The following is a 17935-nucleotide window of genomic DNA, read 5'->3' on the forward strand; positions in this document are numbered from 1 at the left end:
AAGCTCTGATGTTATAATATTGAAAAAAATCCAAAAGCACCTTATGAAATATAATTATAGCAAATATAAGAATAAGAAATGTAGCCTCTTGATGCAGCCAAATTATTGTATTAGAAACATTTAAACTGCAGTTCTGGGGGCAGAGGAAGAGGAGGCATTTAAAGCCTCCTTTAAATTAACCTGGAGGATGAATTCTGGAAAGCCAAAAGCAATTTATAAATCTATGGACATATTACTGAGGAAGAAAAACTATCCATAAATTCCAAAAGTTAAATCTAATTGGAAAATATCTAACTTTAAAAAATTCTGGTTTCAATTAAGGCTTTTTTGTCCATTTCATATAAGAACTTATTTATTCATTTTCCAAATGGGTATTTATCATTTGTACAGATACATAAAAGTGATTCCCATTTTTTAAACATACTAAAAATATACATTAACCACAAAAAGAATTCACTCTGGAAAGACGATGAGCATGGCTATTTTCAAAACAGCAGTAAATACAAGAAACCAACATATATAAATCATGACAAGTGTACATCTCATTTTTGACAAAAATAAGATCTATTTTTACATTAATGTTTTATTACCAGCTTCTATATGACATCCTCCAACCTTATTTATATTTACTAGGAAACTATTAGCATGTGTAACTCAAAGGCACTCAATTCAGAGGTTATAAAGTCCTGAGTAAGTAGGAAACAGGATTCCCAACTAAAATTTGAACATAAATAATTCTTAAGAGCAGAGAATATGAAAATATTTAGAGTGTAATATTTGGAACATAAATAATCTTATGAGCTAATAATAAACTTGTACAAAAATGTAAAAAAAAGAAAAAAGACCATGTAAGGCAAAAGAATATACTCAGAATCACACTGATTTTTCTCCCCCATTCCAGTCATTTGCAAGTCTGAAGCTGATTCTTTTGTTGTTGAAACCCTAGAAAAACTAAATTAAAAGCAAAATAAAATAGCATAAAAAATGTTTAAGGTAAATAAAAAGTTTCTTCAATTTAGTCAACAAAGCCATGAAAAAAAGTATTTAATGATTAAAAACAACTACATATTGGAAGGATAATAGGAGGAATCATAAAGAGCATTTGAAAAAATTAAAGAACAGCCTTAAATGCGTCAACTGAAAGAGAATTTACAGTTAGCCTTTCAAATTATTCCTTTAGCATTCTTATAGACAAAATTTACAGATGGATAACTGAGGTACATTAACATTAAGTAAGATCAAAGTTTAAGCTAAAAATTAAATCTATATTTGGTTGCAGAGAAATGTGAAATTTACCTAAATGATTTTCTACTGATGCTAAAAGCATGAGCTGACATCTTTATAACAGAAATGGGTTGACAGATATATTCTTGTCTTTAAAATGTTTTAATATAGTCATAGAAATGTAACGAGAATGAGAATAGTCTTCTGTTTTATCTGTACAGTTCATAAGGCCTTTGTTATTGTTAGTCACCTTAGATGTGAACAACATAGGGCCATTAAATTAAAGCTGGCCGAAAAAGTTTTCAAAGTGCTACTGTTTCCAACTGAAAAGGTCCTCAATTTTCTGTATTTTCTGGATGATGATTACTTTCAGTTCTTTTTTCTGGTGATATATACAGGAAGTTACAGCAGATATATAAAGGGAAGATCAGAAGCCTGCTGTCCAAGTTCATCACTACTTGTTCCTATAAAACAAATTTGTTGCTTTAATGACAAGTAGATAGTAATATTCAAAAAACAAACAGAAAACCAAATTGCTGAATTGAATGAACTGAAGGAGACAGTAGGGTAGTTAAGAACTTGCATCTACAGTCTGAGAGTCAACACTCGAATCTCAAAACTCCCACCCACTTCCTGTGTGACTTGGAGGAAGTCACTGACCTTGTCAACTGCAGTGTCCTCACTGTAAAATGGGGACAATAAGAGTGCCCACATCATAGGATTCCATGAGACAATACACACAGAGGGCTCAGCAAAGCAGCCATATATGAAGTGCTCAATTATAATAGTTATTTTCATTGTTGAAAAATTTCTGTCAAGTACCTACATATTTTATCAATGGACATAGTCCAGATATATGTAGATTTCTCATTTGGTTTCAATTAAACTAGAGTTTTTAATTTTTTACTAAGCCAGATGCTTCTGGAATGTATTCCTGGAATAAAGAGGGACTGAAACTGGAACATCTGCATGACTGACATAGGCTCAATATAGTCTCCTGTGTTGGGGAACAGTGAGATAAATTTGGATAAAGAAGGTAGGGAGCCCTAGTTGGTTTGACTCAGTGGATGGAATGTTGGCCGATGGACTAAGTGCCAGTTAGATTCTGGTTGGTTGCAGATTCACTGGCCCTGGTCAGGGTGCATGTATGAGGAAACAATTGATGTGTCTCTCTCACATCGATGTTTCTCTCATCTCTCCCTCTCCCTTCCACTCTTTATTTTTTAAAAATATATTTTATTGATTTTTTACAGAGAGGAAGGGAGAGGGATAGAGAGTTAGAAACATCGATGAGAGAGAAACATCGATCAGCTGCCTCCTGCACACCCCCTACTGGGGATGTGCCCACAACCAAGGTACATGCCCTTGACTGGAATCGCACCTGGGACCCTTCAGTCCGCAGGCCGACACTCTATCCACTGAACCAAACCGGTCAGGGCCTTCCACTCTCTTTAAAAATCAATGGAAAAATATCCTTGGGTGAGGATTAACAACAACAACAAAAAAGTAGGGAACAAAAATGTCACACACACACACACACACACACTCTTGTATGTGCTCTGACCAAGGATTGAACCTGCAACCTTGGCATATTGGGATGATGCACTAACCAACTGAGCTACCCAGCCAGGATGTCATTTTCCCTTTTATAATTCAAATCTCAGGAAAAAACTACTACTATAAACCAAGTTGCCCAACTCAGAAAACCAGAAATTACCTTTGATTACTTTCTTTCTCACACCTTCACACACAATTAGGAACCAAATTCTTTCAACTGCACTGCTTTATTTCTAGAATCCACTAACATTTCTTCATCCCCATTGCCATCTTAAGTTTAGGTTCTCATAATTTCTTTAAAAAAATATTTTTAAAAAATTGATTTTAGAGAGGGAGAGAGAGATAGAAACATCAATGATGAGAGAGAATCATTGATCAGCTGCCTCCCACATGCCCCACACTGGGGCTGGAGCCCACAATCCAGGCATGTGCCCAGACTGGGAATTGAACCATGACCGTCTGGTTCATAGGCCAATGTTCAACCACTGAACCACACCCATTTCTTTTTTTTTTTTTTTTAAATATATTTTATTGATTTTTTACAGAGAGGAAGGGAGAGAGATAGAGAGTTAGAAACATCGATGAGAGAGAAACATCGATCAGCCGCCTCCTGCACATCTCCTACTGGAGATGTGCCCGCAACCCAGGTACATGCCCTTGACCGGAATCGAACCCGGGACCCCTCAGTCCGCAGGCCGACGCTCTATCCACTGAGCCAAACCGGTTTTGGCCACACCCATTTCTTATCTAAGTCATCTTCCTGCTATTATAATGTCTCTAATTTTTCTTACCACTGCTCAGAGAGCCTTCTATAATGCAAATCTAGTTAGCATAGTCCTATAAGATGAGTAGTTATAAAATATGCAAAAATCACTAGATTTCCTATATGTTATCAAAAACTATTAGAAAAAAAGAATAATTTCATATTAGCAATTAAAATGTAAAATACTTAGCATTATACTTTCAAGAAATATACAGGAATAACATGGGGGACAAACTATATATTTTAGGGACATAAGAGAAGACCTAAATAAATGTGGAAAATACTATTTTCCAGAAAGGAAGATATCAATTTTCCACAAATTATTGTATATATTTAACAAATATAAATCAGTGCTTGCTTCAACAGCACATATACTAACAAATATAAATCAAAGTCCTCATAAGAAGTCTTGAGGGGAAACTTGACAAAATGATTCTATATCTGATATAGAATAATCATTCATAAGGAATCCAGAGATTTTTGAAAAGAGAAGAATGAAGGTAGTTTGTATTACTAGGTGTTCATTTTAAAGTTAGTCTAGTTAAAACAATGTATTGTTGTCTCTGCAACAAAGAAATCAACAAAACAGAAAGTTTAGAAATGAAACCAAGTACATAAGGATTTAGTATATGATAAAAATGGCATTTCAAATACATTGGTAAATCTGATACATTTCAGATATATCACAAAATACTCAAATGTAAAAAAATAAAAGGAACAGAAAAGAAGTAGGGACAACTACTTATATAATCCTAATTATTAAGACTAAGTACCACACCAAAAGAAGAAATCATGAAATGATTAGATTGATAGATTACTTCATGAAGTTTTTTTTTATGCTAAACCTCTTTGCAATCCTTTATTTATTTATTAAAATATATTTTATTGATTTTTTACAGAGAGGAAGGGAGAGGGATAGAGAGTTAGAAACATCGACCAGCTACCTCCTGCACACCCCCCACTGAGGATGTGCCTGCAACCAAGGTACATGGCCTTGACTGGAATCGAACCCGGGACTCTTCAGTCCACAGGCCAATGCTCTGTCCACTGGGCCAAACCAGTCAGGGCATACTTCATGAAGTTTGAGAAACAAATGACACAATGGGAAAACTATAGCATATCACAAATTGTATTACTTTTTTTTTTTTTTTTTAAAGAAAAGCAAGAATTCATTTACTGCAGAAAAACATACTTAGGGCAGTGAAACAAGGAAGGGCATAGAAGAAGCAACAGGAGAGCCTAGGAGGGGGAGGAGAAGGAAAAGAGAATGGCACAAGTGTGCTCTCTGGAGGGAGAATGCCATTACTACTCTTAATAAAAGCTGTTAAAAATTAACAAGAAAACAAACACCTTAATAAAAATTTAAAAATAAAGAATATAAACTGTCAATTTACACAAAATAATATGACCAAGAAGCAAACAAAAACCCCAACTATACCAGTAACCAAGGAAATGAAAATTAAATACAATTTGTTTCCACTTTTTATATTGGGAAAAGATTAGAAAGATAAGACACTAATCTTGGTTATACGCTCCTGCTAGACGGGAATGTAATTTGGATAGTATTCCTGGAGAGCAATTTGGCTATAAGGAAATGTATATACTATCTGACAAGAATTCTACCTCTTGGAATTTATCATTTAAAAAAATGAGAAAAATGTACAAAGATATATGTACATTTTCAATAATAGTGAGCCCCCCCCAAAAAAGGGGAAGAATTATTTAAATTATGGTATATACAAAATAACTAATATTATACAGAAATAAAAATGTGTGGCTAAATAAAGGGTGTCCCAAGAAAATGTTTACGTGCTTTAACAGCTGATAACTCAAGTGATCTTTTTTTTTCAGATTTAACACACTGCAATTAATAATGATTCAAGGTGTGTATACATATTTTTGGACACCCTGTATTTATTGATAAGAAAAGCTATGCACAACAAAGTGGGGGAAAAGCAGGTTGCAAATAGTTAACAGTAAAATTTAATTTTGGTGTCATCTCTAAGTAGGATAAGTATGATTTTCTTTTCTTTTTTTATTTTTCTTTTCTTTTCACTTATTTATATTTTCTAATTTTTCCATAGCAAACATCTACAACCTATGTGAAACACATATAAAACTCCCCAAATAAAATCCTTCCATAATTCTCTAGAGATCTCAGAGAAAAGTCCAAATTCCATCTACAGCCCTGGCTTTAGTCTACTGAACTCTTCCAAACCTCTTTCAGATCCTTGAATGACCCATGTGCTCCCTTGCCTCCATCTTATTCATCATTTGAAGTTCAGTTCAGGTATCCATTCACTTGTCAACTTTTCCAGGAGAGGTGGTTTTTCCTGAGCTGTCTTCCCTTCTCCAAACTCCCCCAATAAATATACCTGCCCCCAACCCCATAGTAAGGGTTAGAGACTTCTCCCTCAATGTTACACATTACTCTGTGCTCATCTCTACCATGCTACTTAAACTAAGCTATCTATCTATATAATAAAAGGCTAAGCCCTAGCTGGTTTGGCTTAGTGGATAAAGCAACGGCATGCAGACTGAAGGGTCCTGGGTTCAATTCTGGTCAAGGGCATATGTCTGGTTGCAGGCTCAATCCCCAGTGTGGGGTGTGCAGGAGGCAGCCAATCAATGATTCTCTCCCATCATTGATGTTTCCATCTCTCTCTCCCTCTCCCTTCCTTTCTGAATTAATAAAAATATTAAAAAATTAATAAATAAAAGCCTAAGTGACTGTTACGAGGGAACAACCAGAACCACCGGTCGCTATGATGTGCACTTACCACCATGGGGCAGATGCTCAATGCAGAAACTACCCCCTGGTGGTAAGTGCGCTCCTACAGGGGAGAGCCGCTCAGCCAGAAACCAGGCTCACGGCTGGCAAGCGCAGCGGTGGTGGCAGGAGTGTCTCCAACCTCTGCGGCAGCACTAAGGAGCAGTGAGCAGGTGGGTGGTAAGGAGTGAGAGGTCCCGGACTGCAAGAGGGCACAGGCTGGGCTGAGGGACCACCCCCCTCCCGCCCCCAGTTCATGAATTTCATGCACTAGGCCTCTAGTATAACATAAGCTCCTCTTTACTTTCTCCACTTCCAGCACAGAAACTAGCATGTGGCAGAAATACAAATGTTTGTTGAATGAACAAGTAAAGGAACACTTGGAATACAATTATTATCTTGGTCTAGTCCTTTTTAAGTCTCTGGCTGCTTTAAGCCAATATTTTTTTATGAAGTTCCAGGTAGAAGGTAAAGATAGTCATTTTTCATGCAGTTCCAGGGGGCACATTGATAGAGAATTCCAATAGAGGCAGATTGGAACTTTCTTACCTACTCAAATACTATCTACCACATGAGAGTCAGCTCTGTTGCCAGAGCTCCTGCAATGACTGGAGGACCCTCTGTAAAAAGGCTGGGCAGAGTATGTGAGGTTAGAACTATCACTTCCAGGGTTCCCTGAAATGCTGAACTCTGATGTTCCATGAGAGGCTCTTCAGTTTGAGGAGAATTGCTAATAATTTATATGAACTATAGGCTCTGAACCCTTTAATAAAACAGCATGTCCTTTGGAATGGTGGTTAGTTTTAATAGAAATAAATTTCAGCAATATTTTAACGGCTCTCATTTTACTTTCCTAAAATGGTTTACTTTCTCATCATGACATTTTGAAACTTCAACATGAATGTGAAAAATGAAGAAACAAATGGCTTTAGAGAATCTGGGAACATTACAGATGTCTGTTAATTTAGAAACCTATTGTGCTAGAGCAGTGGTTCTCAACCTTCTGGCCCTTTAAATACAGTTCCTCATGTTGTGACCCAACAATAAAATTATTTTCATTGCTACTTCATAACTGTAATGTTGCTACTGTTATGAATTGTAATGTAAATACCTGATATGCAGGATGGTCTTAGGCGACCCCTGTGAAAGGGTCATTCGACCACCAAAGGGGCCGCGACCCACAGGCTGAGAACCGCTGTGCTAGAGGATAATGTTCTCTCAATATTCAAGAACTATATAGAGACAAACTGGATTGTCTTCAAAGTATTTGCTATTGCATAAATAAATGCACTTATGATGAAGAAAATGAATGAAGCAATTAAGATTCATAACTCTTTGAGGATAAATAATTATTTCCCTATTAAAGCTTTTCCCTGCTCCTCAAAATCAAATTGTGTTTTCTTTTTTTTTTTTTTTATCTTAGTTGTATTCTAGAATGGGGTAAATTATACAGAAGTGAACATGATACTTACATCTTTACCTTCAAAAACACTGCCAAACCAACCTTTAAATCACATGTTATTTCTACTTAGGAATTTTCATTCTGTCTGGCTGGTGTAGCTCAATGGTTGAGTGTTGACCTATTAATCAAGAGGTCACGGTTCAATTCCGGTCAGGGCACATGCCTGGGTTGCAGGCTCAATCCTGCGTAGGGGGCATGCAGGAGGCAGCCGATCGATGATTCTCTCTCATCATTGAGGTTTCTATCTCTCTCTCCCTTTCTCTCTGAAATCAATACAAAGAATTTAAATTCTAATTAAAAGGATTCAAAAGACAAATACTATAATGAAATAAAAAAGTAATCAAACATACCTGATCCTTTTCAAGTGTAAGTATTTGATAGCCAGTTGTTCTACTACATATTAGTTTTCCACTACTATCGAAAGAGGCCAAACGTAATCTAGGATTTAAAAAAAAAACACACCACAAATAAAAAAATACATATACAATTATTTAAAACCACAGATTAATTTAAATAAGCCCCCCTTCACTTTCATATTTATTTTTGTCTTCCATATTCTCTAAAAGTCTTTATTTGATAAAAAAAAAACTTTAAAAAGTCTTTCAAACTATAAATGATTCCATTTAGATATACAAGCTTGTACTATTACACATATCTGAAAAAATAAGTGCTGTTTTTATGGTGGTAGTATATACATAAAATTTACCATTTAACCATTTTTAAGTGTACAGTTCTTGGCAATAAATACATTCACATTGTTCTGCACTCACACCACCATCTGTCTCCCGAACTTTTTCATTTGCCCCATTGAAACTCTGTACTCAGTAAGCACAAATTCCCCATTTCCCGTAACCCCAGCTCCAGACAACCACTATCCTACTTTCTGTCTCTATGAACTTGTCTACTCCAGATGCCTTGTGTGAGTGGAATAAATACAGTATTTGCTCTTTTGTGACTGCTTTATTTCACTTAGCATAATGTCTTTGAAGTTAATGTTGTAGCATGTCAGGATATCCTTCCATTTTAAGGTTGAGTAATATTCCATGCCACATTTTGTTTATCTGTTCATCTCTCAATGGAAACTGGGTTTCTTCTACCTTTTAGCTATTGTGAATAATCCTATATAATAAAAGCATAGTATGCAAATGTCCCCTTGACCAGTTCGACCAGGGGGTGGGGCCGGGGGCCTCTAGTCAACACTAATAAAAGAGAAAAATGGTAATTGGCGTATGAGCTACCCTTTTCATTGGCTAATCAGGGCTATATGCAAATTAACTGCCAACTAAGATTGGCAGTTAACTGCCAACAAGATGGCGGTTAATTTGCATACGTAGGCACAATGCAGGGAGGCGAAAGGGAAAGCAGGAAGAAGCCCCCTGCCACTGACAGTGACCGGAAACCCAGGGGGGAGCTAAGAGCTGGGGGGCAGGGCAAAGGCGGCCCTGGGCCGCCTTTGCCCTGCCCCCCAGCCATGATCGGAGAATCAGGCGCCTTTTCCGCCCTGGCCAGTGATAGCAGGAAGTAGGGGTGGAGCCAGCGATGGGAGCTGGGCACAGTCGAAGCTGGCAGTCCCGGGAGCTAGGGGCCCCTTGCCTGGGCCTAAAGTGGAGCCCACGATCGCGGGGCCGCTGCAGCTGCGGGTCCCCGCTGCCCGGGCCGGACGCCTCAGTCAGAGGCATCCTGCAGGGGCAGGGGCGGAGCCCACGCGATCGCGGCCCCCCCCTCCCCCGCTGCCACTGCAGGTCCCTGCTGCTCGGGCCGGACGGCTAGGCCAGAGGCGTCAGGCCTGGGCAAGGGGCCGATCCTGCGATTGGAGGGTGATGGGGGTCAACGCCTGAGGGCTCCCAGTATGTGAGAGGGGGCAGGCTGGGCTGAGGGACACTCCTCCCCCTGCCCCAACACCCAGTGCATGAATTTCGTGCACCGGGCCCCTAGTGCTATTATAAAATGAATGTACAAATATCTGTTCACGTCCCTGGTTTCAATTTTTTGGGGGTATATACGCAGAATAAGAATTGCTGGATCTTATGGTAATTGTTTAATTTTTGTGGAAATGCCACAGCATTTTCCACAAAAGATGTATCATTTTACATTCCCACCAGCAATGTACAAGGATCCAACTTCTCTATGTCCTCACCAATACTGTTTTGTTTTTGGCAATAGCCATTCTAATGGGTGTGAGGTGGTATCTCATTGTGGTTTTGATTTGCATTTCCTTGATGATTAATGGTGTGGAGCATCTTTTCATGGGCCTCATAGCCATCTTTATATCTTCTATGGAGAAATGCTTATTTAAGTTCTTTGCTCATTTTTGAATCTGGTAGTTTGTTTTGTGTGGAGTTTTAGGAGATTTCTGTATATTCTGGATATTAATTCCTTATTAAATATATGGTTACCAAATATTTTCTCTCATTCTGTGAGTTGCCTGTTCACTCTGTTGATAATGCTCTTTATGCATGATTTTTAATTTTGCTGAAGTCCAATTTTTCTTTCTCCTTTGCTGCCTATGCTCTGGTGTTATATTGTAGAAATTACTGCCAGCTCCAATACTAAGAAGCTTTTCCCCAGTGTTTTTTTTCAGGAGTTATTTTATAGTTTTAGCTTATATGTTTAGGTCTTTGCTCCATTTTGAGTTAATTTTTGTGTATAGTTTAAGGTAAGTATAAATAAGTGACTTAAAAAAAATGTTCATTAAGCTATTTTCTAATTTGTCAGCATCCTCTTCAGAAAAATATTGCCAGCTCAACTATCAGGCAAAGTTGGACATATTAAATCTTATAGAAAGTGAAGGATAATACCAAGCATGTTTTCGTGGAAAAATACCTTGCTGTATTTCCAGTTTGGACCTTCTACTTGCTAGGAATAGCAGCAAGTAACAGCTTCAGCATCAAGCTCAGTATTAATCCTTTATTATTCATATTACAGCCTATCTTTCTCCATGACATACTAGATCCAGATCTTATGACTTAGATTATTAATATATTATAGGAATGGAGCCTTATCATTTCCTTACACATTAAAATATTTGGATCTTATCAAAGTTCTACTACTTTGGTGTAAATTACCAAGGTTTTATTTCATTTTTTATATTTCTTAGGGAGTGAGTTGAAATAGGGTGGGGAGATCTCAACCTACCTAAATGCTACGCTCCTTCGAGGTTGTAAACTGACAGATCCACTACAGGGCTGATTCAGTGTATTGCGTTTGAAAATGATGAATCGATTGGTGTAAGTTACAAGCAGGTCAAAGCCGAAGTTAAAACCTGTCCACCGCCAGCAGTACTAAGAAACACAAAAGAGAAAGATTTACTTCAGTTTGTCATACTAGCAAATCGAAGTTCAAAATGTGTTTGTTTTTTTTCTCTAACTCATTCCAAATATTTCTCTCATGGGTCCATACTTTTTGTCAGTGCCTTTCCCTTAAGGCTTTCCTTATATCTGTGAATATATATAAAGGTGTACCATACAGACAGAGTATACCTCAAAGCCCCAAAGCAGCCTTTATGATCAATGTTCCTTAAAGTACTTTCCTAATATCACCTCTTCATGATCTGTTTTATATATCTCCATGATGTAATGCTATCAAACATAATGTGGCTTTTCACTGCAACTCTAAGTAGGTATATATTAAAGGTCTAGGAGTCTAAATGGAGGTAGTAAGAGCCCATTAAAATCTACCTTGCTTTAAAAGTGCTCTAAAGTACCGTAAGTAACCAACAGATACACAACTGAATAATTTTAAATACCATATTAGGTTCACAAGTTTGTTTACAAGGTAGAGGAGGGGGGCTTGCAGTTGGGGAGCCTGCTGGTTCAGACAGGTTGTCAAGGAAAGTCTCTCTAAGGAGATGTTAGGTAAGTGGAGTCCTGAGTCAACTAAGAAATGGACTGGATAGCTATCTGGGGAAAGAGTGTCAAAGAGAATAGTAAGTACAGAGCTCTGTAGGGAAAAACATGCTTGGCTTATCTGAGGAATGGTAAGAATGGCGATGTGGCTAGGGCAATAACTGAGGGGGACAAAAGCTGGAGATGAGTTCAGAGAGTCAGCCAGGGGCCATAAAATGTAGGGCCTAGTAGATCATGATAAGGAAGAGTTTGGATTTCTTCTAAGTGTGGTATGGAGCTAATGGAAAAGTTTATGGAAGGAAGTGACATGATCTAACTTGGACTTTATAAAGATGACTTTCACTGTTGTATGGAGTATAGAATGTAGAAGAACAAGAGTAAAACACAAGGAGAGCAGTTATGAGGCTACCATGAAGCCCAGGCAAGAGATAATGGTGGCTTGGACTTGGGTGATAGTAGTAAACATGTGAAAAATACATTTTGAAGGTAGAGCCTAGAGGAATTTCTGATGAATAACAGGTGCGGTATGAAAGAAGGAAGAATCCAAAGTTTGGAGCTTATGCAATATGAACAGAGGAGCCAGTTACGGGTTGGAGGCTATTTGGGAAGGAGGGAGCTTGGGGATGAAGTCAAAGAATTCAGCTTGGGACTCTTGGGATATTTGAGATGCTACTAGGATTCTAAGAAAGATGTCAAGCAAGTAGCTATATGAATCTGGAGTTAGAAGTCGTCAGAGTAAAGTCATGGGACAAGGTGAGATCACTTAGGGGTGAGCATAGATAGGGAAGAAGTCCAAGTACTGAGTTGTTAGTCACACCAACACTTGTTGAGAAAGAGGAAAAGAATCTAGCAAAGATGCAGAATGAGCAGCCAATGAAGTAGGAAGAAAACCAGAAAAGTATGCAGTCCTGGAAGTCAAATGAAGAATATCCCCAAGAAGTAAACAGATGTGTCACATTGCCAAGAGCTTTCTGAAACTAAAAACTAAACTACTTGACTTAGCAATGTGGAAATCACTGGTAGCAATGTCACAATAGCTCTTCACTGGAGTTTACGAAAGTAAATGAATTGGAGTGGATTCAAAAGAACATTAGAAAACAGGAATTATAAACAAACACAATCAACTTTTTTCAAAGAGTTTTGCTTCCAAGGGCTGCAGAGAAACAAAGTGGTAGTTAGAGGGGAATGTGGGGTCAGGATATGGTTTAAGCTGGGTAATGCTGCAGCATGTTATATGCTAAATGAGACCGATCCAGTAGAAGAGAAAAACTGATGATGCAGGAGAGGGAGGTGATAACTGCAGGAACAAAACTTCTGAACAGGTGAGAAGAGACGGAGTCCAGGAGGGGATGGACTAGGATAGAAGCAAATGGTTCATCTATTCTAATAAGAGGAAAAGTGCAGCACATAGCTACAAATGCAGCTAGTGTGGTAGGATTATTGGTAGGAGGATGTACAAATTCTCTTACTCTTATTTTCCAAATGAAGAAAGAAGCAAGGCCATCAATAAGAATGAGGGTAGCAGCACTGCCCCTTTGAGAAGGTAGAGTTACCAGAGTGGGAGGATACATTCACTCAGGGAACTTTAGAAGGATCACCATGCAACACTCAAGACCTGCTTGAAATGTAGTTACAAACCCCTGCTGGGTGGGGTATGGTGTTTTTCTTTAGTCACATTCATCTGTTTGGGAGCAGGCATGGAGTTTATGGAAAGTTGGTATTTAATAAGAATTGGGTTTTGCCAGGTAAGTTTGACAGAGGGATATTATGCATACAAGCCAAGCCAAGGGCCCTGGCCTGTGTGCTCAGTGGTAGAGCACTGGCCTGCACACTCAAGGGTCCTGGGTTTGATTCCCAGTCAAGGGCATGTACCTGGGTTGCAGGTTCAATTTCCAGCCCCTGTCGGGGTGCATGCAGGCGGCAACCAATAAATGTGCCTCTCTCACATAGATGTATGTTTCACTCTCTCCCCCCACCACTCCCTCCCTTCCAATCTCTCTAAAAATCGATGGAGCTAAAAAAAAAAAAAAAAAAAGCTGTTGGAGTCAGGTGCTAGAGGGGAGAGTGCTAGAAAGATAATAGGAGATAAAGTCTAAAAATGATATGCTTGAAATGGAGATTTTGAAGGGGGTGGAGTTTTTAAAAATGTAGTTCATGTCCCTTTACTGGATTATAAAATAAATTTAATGAGTGACAATCCACTTTTTAAAAAAATTAAATAGAGCCCTAGCTTACTGAAGGGTTGAGGATTCGATTCTGGTCAAGGGTATGTACATCAGTTGTAGGCTCCATCCCTGGCCCTGGGTCAGGATGTGTGAGAAAGGCAACCAATAGATGTGTCTCTCTCACATCGACATCTCTTTCTCTCCCCTTTCCCTTCCTCTCTCTCTAAAAATCAATGGGGAAAATATCCTCAGGTAAGGATTAACAAAACAAAAAAATAAAATAGCAAATAGGATCTTTGGACACAGCAGTAGTATTGATTCATAACACTTTTGTTTCACTTTTATACATTTATATTGGGTGGTAATGAAAAATGTAATTCTTCATTCTAGCAATTAAATGGTTTGAATGTCTTTGATGGTAATTATAAAATAGAATTACTTTTCCGACTATGAAACAGCTCCCATATTTGCTTATTTATCTTAATTTCTGTTATTGCTCAGGGATCCTTTTCTCATATCTATTTTCTGGACCCAAAAATTTCAACACTGATACAAGGCCAAATAATCAATCACCACTGAGCATGTAACTTCTTGTCCAGGAGATCGTGCTATAGAGACTGTATCAAAAAAGCTCTTCTGGTGTATGATTGTAACTAAAAAATGAATTTTGCACTGAAAGTAGAGCAATTTGTCTGAGAATTATTAAGAGTCACAACCGACACTTACTTCACCATCTTTGGCAAGCTTTCTACCACACCTCATGCTGTTTCCCTCTAGTTCTTCTTTATTGATTTCTTGAGGCCTAGAAATATACATAAATCATGAAATCTCATAGGAAATAGGCAACTAATAATTGAAAAAGAATTGTGTGTTTAAAAGAACAGAAAAACTTGTTACTAGTTAAAAAAATAAATGTTTTAAAACTTGTTAAAAATGTTTTTTGGCGCAGATAAAAATAAGAATTCATTGATTAAATCTAATCCTCATTTTAATAGCTCTGTAGAATGAGCAGATGTTCAGTATCTGTGGATAGAGTGCTTCATTAGGGCCAATATAATTAATTATATACTTCTGAGAGCAAGAAAACCACTATTCTAGCTCAATCCCTTCGGTGAGACTCTATTTTAAATTCAATAAGTATATAGATGAGAAAAATCTTTAAAAAATGAAGAACATCCAACAGTTAAAAACTGAATATACAAAAGAAGTAGAATGATTTATAAAGTATTTCCTCCATTACCAAAATGCTTAAAATCTGAATTCCTCTAGAGAATTAACTTTTGTTTTTTAGTTTTTGATTTATTATTTCGGTTTCAACAACCTTATGTTTGTATAAGATAATTATGTGAATATATTTGGAAAAAGATGGGATATAAAGTAGAAATAAGAACTCTGGGTAATCTCACAATCATTATAATAAATTCGTATAAAACTTTCATACACTCATTGTTTGGATATAAACATAACTAGGCCATTATTTTAGAAAGTTCCTTGGTATATAAAAATGGGTTAGCCCCAGCAGGTGTGGCTCAGTTGGTAAGGCAGAAACCTGTGCACTGAAAGGTTGCTAGTTTGATTCCCAATCAGGGCACAGGCTTGGGTTTTGGGCTCGATCCTTGGTAGGGGGCATGCAGGAGGCAGCCCATTGATGTCTCACTCTCGTATTGATGTTTCTCTCCCTTTCCCTTCCTCTCTTTAAAAATCAATAAAAAAAGAATCTTTAAAAAAATGGTTAAAAGAGATCAGGGGCAAAAATATTAAAGTTCTTAAGACCTCTTTTATATACTCACACATGGATTGTCTCATCACTCTGCTCATACCAAGGAACTAGTATAAAGATCAAATAATAAATGTGGAAATACTTTTGTAAACCACAAAAGACTATGAATTGAAAGAAGAGATAATTTTCTTCCCCATAAATATTTATGTAGAAGGTCATATGCTTTTGGGTAAGGCAATAAGTAACCAGAGGATATTAATTAATTTTAGACTCAAAATTCTTCATAAAAATCATGCTTTATGAAAGCACTAGAGGCTCAGTGCACAAATTTGTGCACCAGTGGGGTCCCTCAGCCTGGCCTGTGGGATCAGGCCAAAACCAGCTCTCCGACATCCCAAGGAGTCCCAGATTGCAAGAGGGTGAAGACCAGGCCAAGGGACCCCACCGGTGCATGATCAGGGCCAGGGAGGGATGTGGGAGGTTGGCCAGCTGGGGAGGGACCACAGGAGGGCTCCAGGGCATGTTTGGCCCGTCTCACTCAATCCCAATCAGCCAGACCCCAGCAGGAAGCTCACCTACCAGTCGAAGCATCTTTCCCCTGGTGGTCAGTGCACATCATAGCGACTGGTCGACTGTCTGCCCCCTGGTATCAGTGCATGTCATAGCAAGCGGTTGAGCGGCTTTTGCATATCATTAGCATATTACACTTTGATTGGTTGAACGGTTGAAGCATATGAGGCTTTTATTATATAGGATTATTCCAAGTAATATTTCAATGTTAAAGGAAAATTGTAATATAACACTAGGTAAAACAAAGTATATGAATTACTCAATTTCACTAATATAGCAAATGACAATTCAAACATTCCATTATTATAATTGACCAGAAAAATAAATATTTACAAGATTGATAATGTTAGCCTATATAATAAAAGCCTAACATGCTAAGTGTCCGGTTGTCCAGTTGGTCATTCAACCAATCAAAGTGTAATAGGCTAATGATATGCTAAGGCCGCTCAACCACCCAGGGGACTGACAGTCGACTGGTTGACCAGTCGCTATGATGTGCACTGACCACCAGGGGGCAGACGCTCCAACCAGTAGATTAGCTTGCTGCTGGGGTCTGGCTGATTGGGACTGAGCCAGACAGGCTGGACATGCCCTGGACCCCTCCTACAGTCCCTCCCTGGCCCTGATTGTGCACTGGTGGAGTCCCTTGGCCTGGCCTGTGCCCTTTTGCAATCTGGGACCCCTCAGGGGATGTCGGAGAGCCGGTTTCAGCCTGATGGTGGAACAACCGGTCACTATGATGCTCACTGACCACCAGGGGACAGACACTCAAAGCAGGAGTTGCCCCCTGGTGATCAGTGAGCTCCCACGGCGGGAGTGCCGCTCAGCTGGAAGCTGGGTTTGCGGCTGGCGAGCACAGTGACGGTGGCGGGAGCCTCTGTGGGGAGCGGGCCTAAGCTGTCAGTCAGGCATCCCCTGAGGGCTCCTGAACTGCAAGAGGGCGCAGGCTGGGCTGAGGGGACCCCCCCCCCCACCCCAAGTGCATGAATTTATTTAAGAAATAAAGCTGATTACATGATCTTTGCTCTACTTTAACAGCGCTTGATTTTTCAATATAATGAATGCCCTTAAATTTATATAGCCAAAGTTTTTTTTCTAATGAGAAATGATATAATGTAACATACTTACCCCACCTCACTGTCTTGTTCTGCCCGAAGCATAGCAAGCCACTGCTGTTTATACACAGAAGACAGCCATCCTAAAATGTAAAAATGAATACATTAGAAACATGGAAGAATATAAAGGATTTACAATTTTTAAGAATTTGATAAAAATGTTACTTTTTCTAAATTCAAGTTTAGAATAGCAATAAATAAAGCTGGTAACTTACATTTTATAAATATGCTATAACAATATGGCTTAATGATTTTTAAAGTGGTAAGTGCTATTTTGCTTTGCCTTAGATTAGATTCTACTTACACTATATACATTTAAATTAGAATTTAAATAGTTAGCTAAAAGTATATTCTTGTATTTAATAGTTTCCTTTTCATAACTCATAATAACTTTCATTTGTGAGAAACATACCCTAAAGCAATATTTTCAGTTTTTACAAAAGTTTTAACAGGAAACTAATGGATTGTTCCTTTATTATCTAAAAATAACTAATTAATAGAAAATAAACCATCTTTAAATTACCAGATGAAGTATGCACACTAGAGAAATAATTCTAGCATATTAAACTTAGATAACTACTATTAAAAATAAAAATTCTAATTTATATTATTATAAATGGAATAAAAATTGCAGATATTTTCCTTTAATAAACATAATTTCCCCCACCAAATCAGTATGTGTAAGCTGAAATTATTTGATAAAAAATAGCTATATTAAAAATATAAGTAGAATTAGCTTAGCAC

At 38.0% G+C, this 17935-nt stretch overlaps 1 protein-coding gene across 3 annotated transcripts in view; it reads right to left on the reverse strand.

Annotated features, from left to right (window-relative positions):
• Positions 1-323: 323 nt before the first annotated feature.
• Positions 324-17935, reverse strand: part of GMCL1 (germ cell-less 1, spermatogenesis associated) — a 54386-nt gene continuing 36774 nt past the window's right edge. For 2 of the 3 annotated variants that reach the window (XM_059659546.1, XM_059659547.1), the window contains 5 exons: positions 17205-17274; positions 14513-14588; positions 10912-11057; positions 8127-8214; positions 324-1688 (listed from right to left, as the gene is read on the reverse strand). In XM_059659546.1, the coding sequence (XP_059515529.1) occupies positions 1560-1688; positions 8127-8214; positions 10912-11057; positions 14513-14588; positions 17205-17274 (509 nt within the window). In that variant the 3' untranslated portion in view covers positions 324-1559. Of the gene's footprint in view, positions 1689-7786; positions 8040-8126; positions 8215-10911; positions 11058-14512; positions 14589-17204; positions 17275-17935 lie in introns of all 3 variants that reach the window. The other variant, XR_009447931.1, reaches the window with a different exon arrangement.

This window comes from Myotis daubentonii, chromosome 12 (assembly GCF_963259705.1).
Source record: "Myotis daubentonii chromosome 12, mMyoDau2.1, whole genome shotgun sequence".
Classification (NCBI taxonomy): domain Eukaryota; kingdom Metazoa; phylum Chordata; class Mammalia; order Chiroptera; family Vespertilionidae; genus Myotis; species Myotis daubentonii.